The 19,662-nt window shown below is 38.3% G+C and overlaps 1 protein-coding gene across 1 annotated transcript in view; it reads left to right on the top strand.

Moving 5' to 3' along the window:
• sdk1a (sidekick cell adhesion molecule 1a) overlaps window positions 1–19,662 on the top strand; it is a 261,987-nt gene that overhangs the window by 177,258 nt on the left and 65,067 nt on the right. The window contains 8 exon segments of the mRNA XM_056752481.1: window positions 3,465–3,576; window positions 4,396–4,586; window positions 7,986–8,069; window positions 10,083–10,277; window positions 13,845–13,961; window positions 15,229–15,396; window positions 16,379–16,481; window positions 16,740–16,913. Coding sequence (XP_056608459.1) covers window positions 3,465–3,576; window positions 4,396–4,586; window positions 7,986–8,069; window positions 10,083–10,277; window positions 13,845–13,961; window positions 15,229–15,396; window positions 16,379–16,481; window positions 16,740–16,913 — 1,144 coding nt within the window.

Below are 19,662 nucleotides of genomic sequence, written 5' to 3'. Positions count from 1 at the left end.
CTACAGCAGATTTAGGGGAGGAAAACAAGGACGTCTTCACCCCCTCTCCTGCTATTTATTCTCTCCCCGTTCTGTTTAGCCTTGAGAGCTTGTTCCGGTACGTTCCTTCGCATCTCAGCAGCAATTAACTGTAGGTCATGTACTTGTACATTATCTCTATTTGAGTCTCAGGGTTGCCGTGGTGCTGTACAAACTGGCCCAAATATAGAGATGTACAGTATATAGATTGTGCGGCGTATGCTCTTTTATCATATTCATCATCTTGCTATAAGAATTTGTCCATACTGTATATATACTGTAGGCTTAGTGTGACTTACACAAGTAGGACATGTTCCTTTTGTTGATCCTGGGTCAACACCGATGTTTACCAACCGCAGCCTCTGATTTAGAATTCGAGTTGGCTGATCAGGAAAGACAAAGTACAGATTTATGCAGAACAGGGAAAGGGTGTTTGTCAAGTACTAGGCAATTTCAAACTGCGATAGGTGTTTTTCAACCGTCCAATCCAAAATAAGTCAATTTCTCATTTATTGGGCGTCTCCAAACTGGGCTAGCCGTTTCTCAACTGTCCAATAAAAAAGGCAGAAGCCCATTTCTCAGTTTCTTGTGCATTTCCAATTGGGATAGGCATTTTCAACCGTCCAATCAAAAAAGGCAGAGGCCCATTTCTCTGTTGTGCAGCAAATATCTCAGTTATTGGTCATTTCCGAATTGGCATTGCCGTTTTTTCAACCGTCCAATCAAAAAAGTCGGAAGCCTATTTCTCTGTTGGGCGTAACATTTCTTAGTTATTGGGCATTTCCCAATAGGCATGGGCGTTTTTTCAACCGTCCAATCAAAAAAGGCGGAAGCCCATTTCTTGTTGTGCGGCACATTTCTTAGTTGTCTGCGTTTCCAAATTGGCATTAGCGTTTTTTCAACCATTCAATCAAAAGGCGGAAGCCAATTTCTCTTATGGGCGGCACATTTCTTAGTCATTGGGAATTTCCAAATTGACAAAGGGGTTTTTTCAATCGTCCAATCAAAAAAGACTGAAACCCATTTCTCTGTTGGGCGGCACATTTCTTGTTTTTGGGCATTTCCAAATTGGAAAAAGAGATTGAAAAATGCCTATCCGGGTTAAAAATAAAAGCAGAATAATTAAAAAAAACGCCCGTTTTTGTTCCGCACAGACCCAAGTCTCCAAAATACGTTCGGTATGCTGGAACATGCCTGACTTGTGTACATCACACAGCACATATACATGCATATATATTCACTGTGTTGGCTGGTATTTGTCTTTTTGCCTTTGTGCCGGACAGCGAACAAGAAGTACCGTGGATCACATGGTAAGACATTCCAGAAAATCAAAAACATTGCTTCTCTTCATGGTGCATTAGCTAAAACAGAATGTCAGTCATTACTCAGAGAAAACCATTAGTACTGCTGAAACTTCTGTTCTGCAGTATGAAATGTCTTTGAGTGCCTACGGGTTCAGATAGCTGGAATTGGTTTAATTAAATGGATATCTGATTGGCAGTACCTGGTCCATAAAAATATGCTATCACACAGTTGGAGTTCATGGGAAATCGTTGATTTACAAGCTGTTTATATGTTATAATAAATATGAAGACTGGCAAATTGTAGATGATTTTGGTACAACACACATTTCAGACAGTGCGCTGTTGTGAATTTCACAGAAAGCACTGAAGAGTGTGCCCCGGGGGCTAAATAATTGGTAGTAACGCAAAGCATTGCCCTCACTCGATAACTCATGCTAGCCTTTTAAAGAACACATTAAGCAGGCCAGGGACATTTCTAAACTCAATTATTTGAGTACAAGACCCGGCCGAGATAACAGACGTACGCACACAAGCAGATAACGTAACCTAATATTCATAAACAAATCAAATTTACATAGATAGAGTACAAAATAGAATAACCCAGTTCACTTAAAACAGGCTTTCAAAAAACAGTTTCTAGGTCACTTTTAAAACAAACAATGAAAAAAAAAAAGATTGAATATTATAGTTGTCTCGTGGTAAAAAGAGGGAATTGTGTACTGGATCCCTGAGGATTTCAGACATATTATTGCCTCTCATGGCCACAGGTGAGGAAACGTATGCATTGAGGCAGAAGGAAGCGACTAGAGGAAAGAGGCTCGCGTCTGCCAATCAGATCTCACGAAACACTTCACGCTTCACATGCGATCACGCCACAGGATTTACTCTATCAGTGCTCGAAAAACAAATATGAGTTTTTCAATAATATCTTAATGTCTTGCAAAGGGTTAGACCATCTGTAAATACAGAGGGATGGAGGGAGGCCCACGTGCCCCACGCAATCTGTTTCGCTCTCTTCTGTGACAGACAAAGCCCGCCGGAGGATTAGTTAGAAACACATTTTATTACTGGATTTTTCCTTACAGTGGTTTTGAAACTTAAATTGAATTTGACTTTGTGATCTGTAAGAATTGATTGACTTTGTATTTAGAGAATAGTTGCTATTAAAATCCAGAAACCAGCAAAAAAATGTGTTGTTTTCCGTCTCATTGAGAAAACTTGGTCTTTCTACATTATGTCAAGGAGAACCTTGTCTTTCCAGTTCAATGAGACGCTAGCCCTGCATTACTGTAATATTTGCTTTAACTTATAATAGTGTACACATGAATCATAATGCAATATGCATTCTTTAAAAGTGACCTTTTAAATTATTTTCGTGATACATCATACAATTCCAGACTGTAACCACCTTTGACACGACTGATATTAAGATTAGTTGTCGACCAATATGAGGTTTTCAGTATGCGGGTCCCACCATCCTGAATGTGCTCTTTCTGGCTCTATACAATCTTTGACATATTTAATAAATCATCTCATATGATTTCATTAATTGGATTTGACCATCTCTTTAAGGACGCCCATAGTATCGCATGAAGTTGAAATTTTCCAAACTTTCAGGAAGTAAATGAAGTTCAGTTCAGCCTCCCCCCTTCATGCATTTCGTCAAATTCAACATCAAAGGCTGGATTCGAGCATTCGAATTAGTTATTTAAATCCTCATTATCATATGATTTCAATATTTTAGATATTCTCTAATTTCCGCTTTGAAAGAATGAAGCCGATTTAATAGGCAGTCTAAATTTTTTTACAATTAGAGGCGAGATATGCTTGGGTCATTTTAAAAATGTAAAAAGCATATTTTCATGCGAGAGTGATTTAGCATAACAGTGAAATGAGGGGTTGGGGAGGGAGAACCCGACCGTTTGAAGCGTGACACAGGACCGGTGCCAAAAGATTAATTATTCAAAATATTATGTGCTTGCCGGGCATACGACACAGAGAACTGAAGTTTTCATCTCTCTATTGCACGGCAATAATAAACTGTGGATAAATACACTCTCTAATGTGAGATTTGTTGTTTTATACTATTGAGTTGAAACATTATTTTTTCACACGGTTTTTTCTCTTTTCTCTCCCGGTTAGATTCGGATGCCCCAGCAGACCCCGTGGCTCCAGTGATTGTTATCCCACCCCGGAACATAACAGTGGTGGCGGGGGTGAGCGAGGCCACGCTGGAGTGTATAGCAAATGCACGGTGAGTACATCTGTATGGAGACAAGCTGTTTCATATGACTACAGTCCATTTGATGTTCATTTACCTCTAATGGGTTCACAGTCATCAATTCCCAGCATCTCTTAAAGAAACAGTTCACCAAAAATAAAATGTCATTCCAATTTCAAGAACATTAAAGGGATGGGTCACATATGTAAATAAAACATAAAAGCAACATTATTTTAAAACTATTTTCAATTACAGAAGGAAACCAGCATCAGAATAGTCTTGAGGTGTCTGAAAGAAAAATATAAAGTAAAACATTTACATTATTATTACAACCTATTAGAGAGGGCTGCAATATTAATATTATGTAATTATTGTTGATTTTTGACTTTGATAATGTATTCATGATTATATATGTCAGTTAACACAGTACATTATGTCATATATTTAAAGGTTATCTAGATAAAACAAGCCGAGAAGCATTTAGGATTTTTTTTTTTGTTATGTGTGTCATCAAAAATGATTTTATACATAAGAAAACATTCAAATTTATTCAGAAATTGGTTGCACAGCACAAAAACACCTTATACTTCCACATTTTAAAACAATTACTTTAGTTTTGAAACTATATTAATCCTGACAGTAATCCCATTTTTTACTAATTGTAATTGTAATCTGATTATTTAGGTTTTTTCATGTTACACATGCCACATCTTTGAATCCTTATTACTGTAATCAGTTACTCCCCAATCTTGGACATTTCTCACAATATCTTCTAACCACTCAACTACGTCTCAGACTAAATTCTTAGTGTCTATATCACAAAGCCATATCAATTCATATTATTTTCCTCAGTCCTGTTGAAAAACTGAGTTTGGTGTGGCGGAGGAACGGCGTCGAAGTAGCCAGCGGCGTGGGCTCCTTCGGCCGACGCTTGACCATCATCAACCCCACCAGTGCCGATGTGGGCATGTACGTGTGTGAAGCCTCGCTGTTGGACAGCAGCGTAAAGCCTGCGGAGGCAAAAGCGTTCCTCTCTATCACAGGTAAAACACCTCGACCAATAAAAGCCCCATATCTCCTCTACGACACAGTGCTTTCACAGCCGTACGTCGACAGAGAAAATCCAGTCTTAATGGTTCCACTCAGTGGGGAGTGATGAACAGCGAAGCTCTGATAGATATAGCACTATATTACTGCGCATAAAACCTGAAATTACACACTGTATTAGCTGAGCCAAGAGCTTTTAGGAGAGCCTCGGGCATTACAGCTATCGGTCACAGTGCTCTATGAGAATATCAGCAGGTAATGCCACACATTAGGATCATCCCCAAACACATGCCGCTAATGTGCCATAAGACCGATTTTCAAGTCATTTGATTTACTTAATAACAGAAACCCCACACCTCATCTTTTGAAAGAGAGAATTGTTAGGGGCTGAATGCTATCACAGCGTTGGTACAGTTTCCTGCTTAATGCATAACAAATAATAAGATGCGTCTGCACATTTTGGTGTGTGTTTAATGAATAAAGCGTTTTTTGTAGTTGCTGCAAAAGTGACTGTGGGCAAATTTCAACTGCCCTGTCTCTGCAAAAAAATACATCGGGTAACCTTAGGTACTGTGGTATTTTTAGGTATTATATATTATAAAACAGTATTAATCATTATCGTCATTATTTATTGTAAATATTATATATAAACACTAACAATAAATAAATATGATTAATGATGCATAATACAGTTGTTTTGGCTTAAATACATCCATTTAAATGAGGTTTTTCCATATGTTACCCAGGACAAAAAAACAGTCTTAAGGGTCAATTTTTTTAAATTGAGATTTTTAAGACTGGTTTTGTTGTCCAGTGCCACATTGGAAGCAAGTTGTCATACACATTGTTTTGTGTTATTTGTTTACCACATTATATGTTACTTTCAACACACATCGTGTTGATTTCAAATGTTGATTTGATAGTAACACTAACATGTTGTCCCAAGAAATAACAGAGATTTAAAATGTTACACAACTGTTTTTAGAGTGTAGGAAAAGTTGACCAAAATTAGCTTAAAATTGGACGTTTCTACTCTAATGCACTAATTCTTCGTATAGATTTGTCCTCTTTTTAAAATAATAGTAAAGTCATTAAAACTATGGAGTAGCACTATTTTAAACGTGGGAATTATGTTGTGACTAAAATCATCTAAGATAAATTAAAACTACAGTATGTTGTGTTTTAGCATCTTCAAAGTTACACTTACAGACGCTCTTATCCAAATCGACTTACAAGTAGGAGAGCATATAAACATTTTGTCAACACACTAAACAGTACCGTCAGTTGACGTGTTTAAGGTCATGCTAATAGAAGGATTAAAGCTATGACTAGAATTGAGAAAAAATTGCTCTCTTGGCATCTTATTGAATGGTTTTACCTCATCATTTGGTCATCTTTCTAAAATACGTATACATTTTTTGGTTTTGTAATGATAGAAATTGATATTTCGTCACAATTATATTTTGTGTACAAAAGTAATTTCAGACGTTTAAACATACACCCTGAGATGAAAATATTTTTAATATTATTACAAATAATTCAGTCACTTACTTCCAAACATTTGACAGGTACTGTATACCCTCTTTCTTCAGCTGAACTCAAAAGTTTTACATTAAAATGCTGTCATAGCATTGTTCTCATATGGAGGGTCGGTATAGCTCCAAAAAGCACATCCATCCACCACCAGTGATCAAAATGACCCTATTTGGTTAAAATATGTCTTCCAAAGCTAAACAACAAGCTAAGACAATTTGTGATTTTTTTATAGCATATTTAGGGTAAGTTTGACTAAACATGATTACAGATTCCTTTAACTGTGCATGTAAAGAACATACACATACTGTGCTCAAGCTGAGTTTATTTCCCAAATAGTTCTTCATCTCTTCAATGAGTACGATTGACATTCAAACTACCGTTTCCAGCAGCATACAGATTCTTAAAGTTTTTAATAACTCGGATGTAGGCGTCGCATTAAATGTATTTGTTTTTCTGTCTTTGCAGATTTTTCACAGATACTGATTAGACTACATGCAGTACAGCTTGTCAGATGTTGCTCTCTACAGTTATATATGGAAACCCATCGAGCTAAACAGCTTATTAAATATTTATGCTTTCATTTCAAATCGCTGTCCATTTGAGTGCCGAGCTGACAGGTGTTCTGAGCACCATGTGAAGTCCAATACATATGTATAGAGTGACGAATCCGTAACTGGAGGAATATATTGCGCTCAGCAACAGCGAGTTGACTTGATGAATATGGGCTGTCAATGCGGTGTTGCACATAAGTCAAGAGATAAGCGACTGTTTGGGTGACGGTCTGAATTAGATTCAAGATTTCAAAACATGCACTTATTCGTCTGCTTATTTGTGTAAAACGTGCACTTCAGCTTTTCAATGGTCTGCCGATTTTTCTAAGTAAACAGCTTTTTCGAACCCTACATCTCTCATAATGTCAGCTTTACAATACTACAAAGAGAATCATTTTTTAGTCTATTAAATAGATCATGTAAAATACACGTCTGTCTAAATCCAAACTTTAAGATTAAATAGCTGAAAAGGAATGATTTATGCAATTCTGACTTTGTGTGATTTGTTTGTCACACATAGCTACTGTAAGGCATCAGAACTCTACACTTTTATGATACGTTTTGTCATTAAAAGCATAACGGCTCCAGTCCCCATTCACTTCCATTGTACCTTATTTTCCATTGTCTCCCTATGTTTAATCAGAAGCAAGAGATTAAAGTGGGGTTGGAATCAAATCAGTGTGAATAAATTATTATTTTCATTTCCATCAAACTATCCATAAGTTGTGGATAATTCTGCAATACACTATATTGCAAACATAACAAATCGGAGATTTTCATTCTTATGTTCACATAACAGATGTTCCATAACCATGAAATCTATAATGCAAGTCTTCACGATAATGAGAGTGTACAGCCTCAGTGGCCATCTGTGACTCTACAGGAAGTCAAGACGTTACGGTAGAGGATGATGTGCATTTAGAGAGCGAAGTGAATGAAATGTGCCCACCAGTGCACTCAGTCTTAATGCGACCCTTCCACAGGTCTGACCCTCATCACAAATGCCGAAGACACGAGACTACATTAACTACCCAACCCGAGCAGTTCGATTTTGACAGTGTTTATGAATTCATTACTTTTGCTCCAGTAAACTTTCAGTTGCTACGGTAAAGGGAATAAATTTGTCCCACACCCGTCTGCGGTCGATGAAAATCTCATTTTTTAAAATATGTTTCCTTATTTCCACTGATGGAATCACTTGATTATTTTTTAAACCGTTTATGAATTTCAGTTCCATGAAAAATCTTTCTTTTCTGTTCGGCTGAGAAACGTCGGTGTGTTTTTAATTGGGTGTGTTTGCTTTTCCAGAGGCGCCCTATTTTACCGCCGAGCCCAGAAGAAAGATGCTGGGAGAAGTGGAGAGAAATGTGGATATCCAATGCCAAGCACGAGGTCAGAGAGCCCTTGGGCAGACATCACATTTCTTTTTGCATTACACCTGTAGTATTGCATTAGTATTGAAAGTGAAAATATTTCCAATTTATGATATTGAACATTCTTTAGGATTGGGGAAAAGGCTAGCACAGGAAGTGATGTCATTCTTTTAGATTCAGTCAGATATCACACTCAGATATCCATTAGCAGCGAAATTGGTTTGATTTATGAACACATTTCTGTTTTATTTAAGACAAATTTGTACACAGAGGATGTATTAAAAATCGATCAAATGTTTTGCACTTTCACAAACCTATTTCAACAATCATTTATTCACCCACTTGACATTTTAAACCTGTATGGCTTTCTTCTGTGGAGAACAAAAGAAGATATTTTGAAGAATGTTGGTTAACAAGAATTGTAAAAAAACAGGGCTTCACCGAAAATATTCAGGGCTTCTTCCCCCTTTGCCCACCCCTGGCTGGCCCCCTGATAACCAATAAATAAACTTAAAGGTAAACTTTTAGTAAGAGTTACATAGTTAGTGAATAGTCGTCAGTAGGAAAATTGACCTTTGACCCTTAACCCAAAGAATAGAAGCCCATGCACATTTGAGTTTGTCATCCATTCATGGGTAAACCGAGGGTTCTGAATTAATTTGGGATTTATAAATATTCTCCTCATTGTACTTGAACGACAATAGACATACAATACACCTCATCCTCTCTCTGATCAGCATGCTTCTCAAAGCACTCTGAGCTTTTGTACTTCCTCCGCTTGGTAAGCTCAGTTACGTAAAGGTATTTATAGCAGTACTGCGTCTTTGTTTGCGTTCATCCCACGCTGCCGCCTACATTCACGAATAAACTCCCAGGTCTATTAACTAACCCAGAAGTCTGTGATCTGCCGCGAGGGGCGAATCCGATGATTGTTTGGGGTGATTTATCAAATCTGTACATTTCAGAGAATGTCATTGTCTTGTGGTCCGAGACAAATGGCGGCCTTTCGGAAGAGTGGAGTGGGGTTTACGATTAGCCGTGAGATATGAGGTGTTGATGGGAAAGGGCTTAAGCTATTATCATTATATAGTGGAGAAATGGGCGATGAAATGGTATTGGTTTTCTGCCAGAAATATTTCTAATAGCGGCGAAATGGAAAGCCGGCCCAACAGTTATAACCCGTACTTATGATATTTGTCCGCAGTGGTTCGAGCTCGGCTCAGGTGCAATTTCGGCAAAGGTAAAAACCATCCCTCAGCATCAGACGGGCCGCGGGAAATAAAAACAAGCAAGCCGCCGCTCCGCATCCTCCAGAGCTGAAAGTGGAATCAATCCATTACCGCTCTCATGTGCTGCTTCTGGGAGCGTTCACACTTTTTTATGGGTCTGGATAGATGGGAACCTGCTTTGTTTGGAGAAGTTATATCTCTCCGGGCCAGATTCAAAAGTCTGAAGCTTTAAAGAATCAAGAGAAGACAAATTTTCGCATGCATGGTCTGCGCAGTCAAGGAACGCTAAATGAGTCTGAATTGTACAATCTGGTGGCCTTCTCGAGAGCCACAGCAAGTGCTGATTCTCTCTGTTAGTTCTTTCAGCTGTTACTTAAGTCTTCCCCCCGAGGGCTCGCTTTTCCATGCCGACAGAATATTCTTAGAAGCGAGTAGCAGTTTGGAGGCTTAAGGCCTCAGATCATCTCATTTCCACTTGACACTTCATCTTTTTATATCCTATAAAGGCAGCTGGCAGCATTTTCAAAATTAGACCTCTGCGTGTGTATAATAAATAGTAGTTAGACCAATCCGGTCTGCGTTGCCTCACAGCACACGTGCCTTCAGTCCCAGAGACGAGAATGAAGGTGTCATTTCATGTTTACAAGCTAAAAATACTGACTGAAACTTTATGCACAGTAATATACAACATTTTTCCGCAGACCAGGAAATACACAAACAATGCTGTTTTCTTTCTTTTTTCCATGCATAGTTTTTATACATCTGACCTGTTGAACCCGCCGTGTTGTGTTTGTGTCTAACAGGGGTGCCAATGCCCAGGTTGGAGTGGTATAAGGATGCAGTTCCCCTCGGTAAACTCAAAAACCCTCGCTACAAGGTCATGTCCAGCATGGGCCTCCAGGTCAGGAAGATACAGCCCAGCGATGCCGGAATCTTCCAGTGCTTCGCCAGGAACTCGGCCGGAGAGGCTCAGGTCCACACTTACCTGGACGTCACGAGTGAGTCGAAGCGGGGTTGCTGCATGCATTCTTTATATCGTATTTCTCTGTGATGTTAATTATTGACAAAAACAAGCGCATCCTATGTGGCCAGCTGGAGGATGCACCTCGTCTCAGCCGTTTCACAGCGGTTCCAAGGGTTGGCAGATGCGTTATTTTCTAATCTTTAGTCATGTGATTCTGATCCTCTACTATGAGATTTAAAAGCTCCCTATGGAGAGGACTGTCTGGAGTTGATTAGATGATGGTGTATGTCGGGCCCCGGTCCTGATCTGTGCTGTATGAGAACATTAAAACCCCCTCAGAGGGGCACTTTCATCACACAGATAATTACCACGGCCGCAATTGCACATATTTACTGAAGGTAGATTGCTGTAATGATTGTAACTTCGAGCTGTATTGAACTTTGGATCATCGGATTCTCCATGATTGCACGAAATGTTTTCGGGAGCGTTGCAGAGTGCAGAGGCCATTTACATACAGAATGCTTTAAGGAGCTGTGTGTAATATTTAGGAAGATCTACTGACAGAAATGCAATATAATATACATAACCATGTCTTCAGATGTGTATTACGACCTTACATAATAGCGTTATGTTTCTATGACCTTATCTTTCTGTCTAAATAAACAGCCAGCCCCCTTGTGTGGAATTCGTCATGTTGTTTCTATCTCCTTCGGTAAAGAAGTGAAAACGCGACAACATCTTAGTTCTGTGTCAGCAACTGAAGTGCTTCGAAAGGGATGGACGGATCGAACCCTTGGTTGCAATTCACAACCTCACATCTAGCTGGTGCTAACATTTCCAAATTGCGCCCTCTAAAATATTTTATCATATTTCAGATTAATATGCACAGACTATACAGCTTTCAGTTTTTCTTCATTTGGTTTTTGAGTTTAAGTACAATTATCATTTTTGATTAATTCTGTGAACTAGTGTCAACATTTCTCCCAAATGTATTTCGTATTTACTTGCAGAAAATCTGAATGTAACAAACTGGTCAAACTAACAAAAAGATGCAATTTTTACATAGCTTGAAATCAACTTTCATGTGTCTTGTCTTTCATATTGCTGTTGGATGACTTTGTCTTTCCCGAGGTTTGTTTCTGTTGAAATTCAACAAACACTGGAATGGAATTGCAACAGAAGATGCAGAAATGACCATTAAAGTCCCAGTGATATAAAATTATAATGCCAATTTTTTTCATGAAATATTGCTGCGTTCATTGTAAATCGTTTATCAATGTTGGACATTCTCTTTTTAAAAATATACCCTCAAAAAATATCTGTTCAAATCTGAAAATGCACTTATGACCTGTAATGACTATCCATCTTAAATCATGTATGTTAGACGGCTTGGGCTGAGCATCCGTTAACTAATGCTTCAACTGTTAGTCTGCTGCCAGTTACATTTCACAGTGCAATGGCTGTTTTTATACATCCAATCAAATCCCAGAGAAAGGCCTGATTCCCATTTCGCGTCTTTTCCGCTCGCATATTTGTTATTTTAAATGAAGAAGTATAACAGGTGTGTGCAAATAGGGGTGACGCAGTCGCTACGTGCATGCGGTGCGGCGCGCACATTTTTCTAACCACGTAAACGCCGCATCGTGAAGGAAAGTTCAACTGTACGGAGTGCCGCTCACCGCAGGTCATTTGAAGACAGAAAGCTGTCTTCAAATGTTGCAAAATGTGAATCGGGCCAAAAACTCTTTACAACTTCCGGTTCACGGTAACTTTAAAGACAAAACTTGAGTGATAGCTTAATTTTCTCATTGACTTTAAGGAAAAAAAATATATAAAAGTCAAGTTGTAGGTTTACTTAATAAACAGGTGTAGACACTGTGGTGATATTAAAGCATAGCTCTGTTTTAGTATTCTGACCAACACCACACTGCAACATTGACTTAATGCTGTGGGTTTAGAGCAGGAAAATCTTGTTTGTCCAAGCATAGAAACGTTTTTGAAAATCATTATTTTTCCAAAGCTACTGGGCCAGAAATTGTACAGCTCCGCTAATTCTAAGGGTCATAAAAACAGTCATAAAGTAAACAGAAACTAAATTATGACTGTTTCAAGAAACCTTGACTTATATAAGCAAACTTTAGGAAATCAAAATTAAGTGCTAAAATGGAGGCCCTTTTACCCCCTTCTACCGGTTGATATCCAGCTCTGAGCGGCTAAAGATAACTCGTGGAATGCGTCTTCCTGTGTCTGGTGTAGCGATTGTGCATATCTACTCTCTCTCATTGACCGACGGTTCAATCAAAGATGTGTTAGTTCTGCTGCAGGCTTTATTATTCTTGTATAGATCTGTTTCATGCTAAAGTGATCAAGGACAAGTACAGTAGATGAATGTTAGTGGGGCGTGTAATCACTCAGCATCCCTTTATCTCCACAGAGAGGCCGTGATGTTGAGAGTGTTGATTTTCAATAGCAGGCCACCTCTGATTTTAAAATGTCTAACAGTGTGTCAGGATGTATCGTTCAAGTGTTTTGGTAGATGTAGTAATAGATGAGTCTGAGAGAGATATTAGTAATGTAGACTTGTTGTCTCCTGTCTACACAGACAGCTGACATGGAAGTGCATTTAAAAAAATCGTATTCTTATTAAGCATTTTCGTATAGTTTTATATTACAAATATCTTAACATTCTTAAATCAAGAAACGTTTTGTTGACTAGAAAAGTGACTTAAGATAATGAGTCTTAATATTGTAGTGGTAATTAGAATTAGACAAAATTATGTTTAAAACAAGCTTAAAACTATGCAAATGAGGTGAGAAAAATAAACTTGAATTAGGTACTTAAGAAAAAAGTCAAACTAAGTTCAAGTGTATTTTTCTCGACCCATTGGCAGATTTTTTGCTTGTTTTAAACATAAATTTCCCTACTTCTTAAATGTTCTTTTGCAAAAAAATACTAAATATCTTATGTCACTTTTCTTGATTTAAGAAGAATATCTTTACTAGAAAGCAAGACAAAATGCTTTTTGCATTGTGATTTTTGCAACAAGCTCTGGAACAGAGAAAATTAGTTTTTTTAAGCCACTGCATCAGTATTTATCTCATAAAATAATGATGTAAAGGAATTAAACACCAAGCTGTAATGGGGCTTGTTTTCTTGCCTCGACTGTTCCAAATGAATGTGGCACATTTTCAAAAGCGCATCCAAATAGCTCTCTTTCCTCTCAACCAGGAATACGCTCTACTCTTCCAAATGGAAATGCCCATTCATTTACACATATCCACCCATTTAGAATGACCCAGTAACTCCACAATGCCTCCATTTTAGTCACCCGATCAGAATAACACAATAAGATGAATGCCAGTTTTCATATTTGAAACTCAAACGTGGTCCTGGATCACAATCAAAAGCGTAAAGTAGCTCTTTGAGGGAAGTACGGACAGAACAATGCGTAAATTCAATTTCCGGCCTGTTGTTTGGTCTCTCGTAATAATATTTGTGTGTTTGTGTGAGGGTGTGTGGGTGGACTGCATTAAGCGCAAATGTGGCGCAGACAGTATGCGTTTTCTCGCCTGATTAAAAATGCAACGGTGTGTTCTCCAGGTATGGCTCCAGCCTTCAGCGCGCCAGCGGTTGACATCACTGTCACAGATGGAGCAGTGGCCACGTTCACCTGTCAGGTGTCTGGAGCTCCTAAACCCACCATCACCTGGAAAAGAGGTGAGTGTAATGCCATGTTTCAATTTTAACATTGCATCATGAAATTAGTCCAATGAGTCAAGCCCGTAAATCAGAATTAATGTGCGAGTACAGTACAGTACAGTACTCAAATACTCACATTCATATTAAAGGATGTTTCTAGTAAAATTTGAGTGTTTCTGAAACATAAGGGACAATCCTTACAGTCCAGTCTTAATAAGAAGTATGTTTAAAGGTCCATACCCTCAAATTTTTTGTAGGATCTATTTACAGAAATGCAATATAATATACATACTCTAACTAAGTCTTTGGAGGTGTAAAAAGACCTTACACAATGAAGATTTATGTTTTTATTACCTTAGAATTAGCTTTTTCTATCTATATATACACCGTGGGTCCCCTTGCATGGAATTCATCAAGTTGTTTCTACAGTAGCCCTAAACGGTAAAACTGCTCTACAGAGTATGTTTCGTAAATACAGTATCTCCTTTGGCAAAGAGGCATACACACAACAACATTTTAGTTTTGTGTCAGCTGCCCTAGCGCTTCGAATGGGAGGGGACTGGAGTGAGCCGTTGGTTACAATTCGCAACCTCACCACTAGATGCTGCTAGAATTAAAACAATGTATCTAGAATAGTAATGCAATGTAAACACAGTCATTATGTCTTCATTCGATTTGTCAATGCTACGTTTTGGAGGCTTACGTCATTGTTAAAAGTTTGGGAAGCTCTTGACTAGTTGTATTGAACTTTTGCAGATATCAATCATCTCAGTACAAACACTTTGTCTTTTGGTCTCGCTGTTTTGTTATATTTACTAGAGTTTTTATCATCCGCATTATAGGCAGATCGAGTCGCAGTCATCCTCGCTGTAAATTGAAGTCTTTTATGAGGCTGTGTGTCTTGAGCTGTATAGGAAGTCATTAAGTTGTCTTTGTTTGTAAAAATTCTTTGTTGCAACTGATTGGCACCACAAAAGATAATTTCATGCACGAGTAACACAAAAATCTTCCATTATATTCCTTTGCCGATTTGGCTATATTCACAAAGTCATTTCCATAGCCTTCCCAATTATGAAGCCGTATATGTATTATTATATAATAGCAGACCCCATAACAAGCTCAGAGAACTTTGCAGGCTGTTTTAGGAGGATTGTCCTCTGGGAAAACTTTAAGCATGTAATAAAATCATCCGAGCTCCAGCTCTGTGCATAGTGATGTTCTATCAATCCTGTATATGAGGTAAAGCTGTTGAGTTAACTGGTTTGTTTGTGTGTGTGCACAACAGATTCACAGATTCTAGCCAGCGGTTCAGTGCAGATTCCACGTTTCACACTGTTGGAGTCTGGTGGTCTACAGGTTCAGCCTGTCATTCTTCAGGACACGGGGACGTACATCTGCTACGCTGCCAACTCAGAGGGAGCTATCAACGCAAGCGCCTCTCTCACCGTGTGGAGTATGAGAAACGCTTTGAAATATCCCTTTTTTACCTGAAATGTTAAATTGATTTTAGTGGATGGGGCTGGCAATCCTAAAGCATAATCTATCCCCTAACAAACATAACACGTTATGGCTTTTGTTTCTACATTTTAGATTTAATATATCTGTGATATATAAAAATATTTATTTATTTATTATAAAAATTTCAATATATATAAAATATATATTTAGTTATATATATATATATATATATTTATTCATATATATTATATTTCAGTGTGCTTGTGTGCGTGTGCATGCGAAATACCTAAATAAATATAATTATAAAAAATTCTATACAATTATAAATTATAAAAAATTATAAAATGTACAGGGAAAATAAAGTGACTAAATTACAGCCACAAAAAATACGAAAGGATATAGAAAAATCTGTTTGATCTTATTTATAATATATACTTTATTTGTACAAAACTATTTTGTTAACTGCTACTGTTAATGTGTATTGGATTTATACAGATTCAATAGAAATGTATTCAGCACATTGGTTCGAGTGGTGCTTTGTTTTGTGTTCGATTTTTTGTGACTTTGTGAGCACATTATTCTACACCTGCTATTGCTTTTAAGTTCTAGATCACCAGGTTTAGGGGGGCGGTTCGGAGCTAATTTTACTGGCTCAGACTGCTATTTCTGTGGTGGAAAGGGTCCAAGTTGAGCACCAGTGCCAGAGGAAACGATGAATCTTACATCATACTTCCTTCCTTTGAACACATAAAGTCTCCTACAGCATAGAATAATAAAATTGTGCCGTGTAAAGCAGCGTCTTGGCACAGGTTTGCGAGACAATGTCTACAGTCTCCGGTCTCGTTAGTAGCACATATAAAGTCCCGGCGTTGCTTCAGCGGGTGTTCACAGAAGCTTACGATTTAGTGAAGCTCAGTCCTTTGATTCTTAGAAATGATCAAGTGGATGAACAACATTGTTATTATGTTTATCTCAAGGTCGCACCATCATATCCAGCCCTCCCACGGACAGACGTGTCATCAAGGGGACGACAGCCATCTTGGAGTGTGCCGCGACCCACGACCCCCGTGTGGCAATCAGGTGAGTTATGACGCTCGAGCTTCTCTGGGTGGACCTGCTTCTCTCTTTCCACACCAGGTTTGATGGTAGGCTTAATTCAATGTGTCAGCCTACAGGCCTTGAAGTTGATTCAAAGTGCAATCCGTAACGCTGTACAGTTAATTCAGTACTAATATGCTGGAAATCAAGGCAATGAGGCGGCGCTGTTTCCAGTGTACCCCCTCCGTCAGCTTGATCGTGATGGAGTTTTCCATCTCTTTCGTCTCCTTCCCTTGGCAGGTACGTGTGGAAAAAGGATGAGGAACTAGTGAGCCAGACCAGAGGGGGGCGTATTAACTTGCAGGAGGGAACCTTGTACATCAGTCAAACCTGGTCCGGGGACATCGGGGACTATACCTGTGATGTCATATCTCAGGCCGGCAACGATTCCAAGTCAGCCCGTCTGGAGGTCATGTGAGTGTCTAACCGCAGACTCCATAAGTCTCTGAGCATTAGTCTGCCTAATGCTGTGTGTTGATGGATGCGTGTCACCTTCCGGTTGCACAAAGTGCGTCATTTTTCTACTAGCTGGCGTGTGAATGTGAGAATGTGGATGTAGGAGTGAAATGTACTCAGTGTAGAAGCTTGAGGTTTGGAAAATGTTTGCAAAAAAATATATATACATTATAAATTAAAGAGATTGTCACACCCCCCAAAAAATTGTCATCCCTTGTATATTACTCATTTTTCTGCAGAACACAAAAGAAGATATTTTAAGAAAAGTTTATGAGGTTCTGTTTCCATACAATATAGGTCAATGGGGTCCAGTGTTGTTTGGTTACCAACATTCTTCAAAATATCTTCTTTTGTGTTCTGCAGAAAAAAGGTTTAAAGTGACATGAGGATGAGTAAATGATGACAGGATTTTTTTTATAATTTAAGGTAGCATTATCCATGTGTTTGTGCTATATGTACATACAAGCGCCACATATTTTATATAAGTTATATCTAGTTAATCAGAAAGGTACAAAACCTGATCGCTGCACTTTATCAAACAATACACCTTTCTTTTTTTGCTTTCTTTGGCTTTTTGTGTCTTCGGCCCACTATAGCATCCGCATACATACACTATATGAATCGAATGCATCTCTCAGCAGGAGCATTCAGACTGACCTTTCCTTTATTAACCTTTTTTCACTGTAACCTTTCTTTCTCCGACGGCTTATCCGCAATTTTCATATTAATCAAAAGCCTTGTAATTGTAACTTTAAAAGGCATTCATTTAATAAAATGACGGGCTCGCGAGAATTCTCTTTCCTTGTTTTTTGCCTTTAAAGCCTGCCTTTCAAATGCTAGTGAATATTTATGTGATAGAGTGCTTTTCTAACTCCCTCCAGAAAAGAAATTCACTGACCATCTCTTAAAAAGCTTTTGACCTTTTGTCCAGCCTCTGAGTGGGTAGATTTCTGCAGCCCAAACTTCATTTCAGAAGCGCGCGCACCGAGCGAATCCTTAAACCCAAAATAACACCTGAATCTCTTCGGCGTAAACTTTTTAACACCAAAAGCCTTCGCTTTTTAGTCCTGGTCACAATATGATAAGGGAATAAAATCCCTTCCAAAATGAAGCGCTGGAAGACGGCAGTAACCGGCAGGCGTGTGGATTTTTTGCAGATTTCATGAAGCTAATGTTGTGTGGAACTGAGACTCATTATATGTGTGTGGCTTCTCTGGCTCCTCATTAAAGTGAGAAGATGCTGTGGCATCAGATGCTGTCAGGAGGACAATCCCCAGCGGCTGAAGTCACCCAGCCGTTGTGTCTCTGACTTCACTGCAGCCTAATACTTCTTCAGGGATCACAGCCGTCGTCATTAAAAATTAATGCTGATTATTCAACACAACAGCTTCTGCAATTAACATACCTGTTTTATTTCACTTCCAGTGTACTCTCAACTAATTTACTGCGCTAGTCCTAATCCCGATCAATAACTTGACTTGTTTTCAGGTAAAAATATGCAAAAAAGTTATGTAAAATACCTAATGGTATTTATGGCATTTTAGCATTAAAGGTCCAGTGTGTAATTTTTGGAGGATCTATTGACAGAAATGCAATGTAATATACATAACTATGTCTTCAGATGTGTATTAAGACCTTACATAGTGAAGCGTTATGTTTTATTACCTAAGAATGAGCGATTTCTATCTACATACACCACTAGTCCCGTCAAATGGACTTCACCATGTTGTTTCTGCAGTAGCCCTAATCAGACAAACTGATCTCGAAGTGCTTTATGTAAATGCATTGTCTCCTTCAGCAAAGAAGTGAAAATATTAAGACATCTTAGTTCTGTGTCAGCCACCGTAGTGCTTCGAAAGGGAGGGGAGGAGTGAGCCGTTGGTTACAATTCGCAACCTCATCACTAGATGCCACTAAATTTCATACACTGGACCTTTAAGCAAAATGCTTTAAGTTATTAAAATGATCATATTTCTGCAGCACATTTCATGACGTTGTTCTAACTGATTTTCTTAAATTTGAATAACAAGATAGCTGCTAATAACACAAATATAACCAGTTTACACTTAATTTACTTTACCTCATGCTATCCAAGGTTTATATGGCTTTCTCTCTTCAGTTGGACACAATTTGAGTTATTTTGGAAGATGTCCTGGTGCTTTCCAGCTTTGCAATGGCATTGGAGAGTTTAACCATTTTTTAAGTTCCAAAAAGTCATAAAAGGAATCATTACGACCACATGGTGTTTATAAATGTCTTCTGAAGCAAAACAACACGTTTGTGAGTATGATTAATATTTTGAGCATATAGGCTGTCAGACTTTGAGCTTGTATAGAACATGTATAGTTGAGAAAACTACAAACGGACACCTTCACATTTCTCAACAATGATTTAGGTTCTGAAACACATGAGCGCCAAGGAAATTTGCTCTTGGGAATGACATCTTTTAATATGACTTAAAATGAAGAAAGTCATCTACACCTAAGATCACATGAGGATGAGTAAATAATGCATTTAAATTCAACTTTTTCTTTAAACAGTCATGACACTTTAAGGGGGAGACTGTACTTTAAAACATATTGTGTATTTAGTGCCTAAACCTCATTAAATGTCTTGTTTTGCTTTCCAGCAGTCATTTTTGTTTTTGTTATAGTGATATAATCAAAGAAATCTCACTATACCTTTCAGTACAGTACAGTATATCTAC

This window comes from Triplophysa dalaica, chromosome 7, assembly GCF_015846415.1.
Source record: "Triplophysa dalaica isolate WHDGS20190420 chromosome 7, ASM1584641v1, whole genome shotgun sequence".
Classification (NCBI taxonomy): Eukaryota; Metazoa; Chordata; class Actinopteri; order Cypriniformes; family Nemacheilidae; genus Triplophysa; species Triplophysa dalaica.
This window is presented reverse-complemented; position numbering and strand designations above follow the sequence as displayed.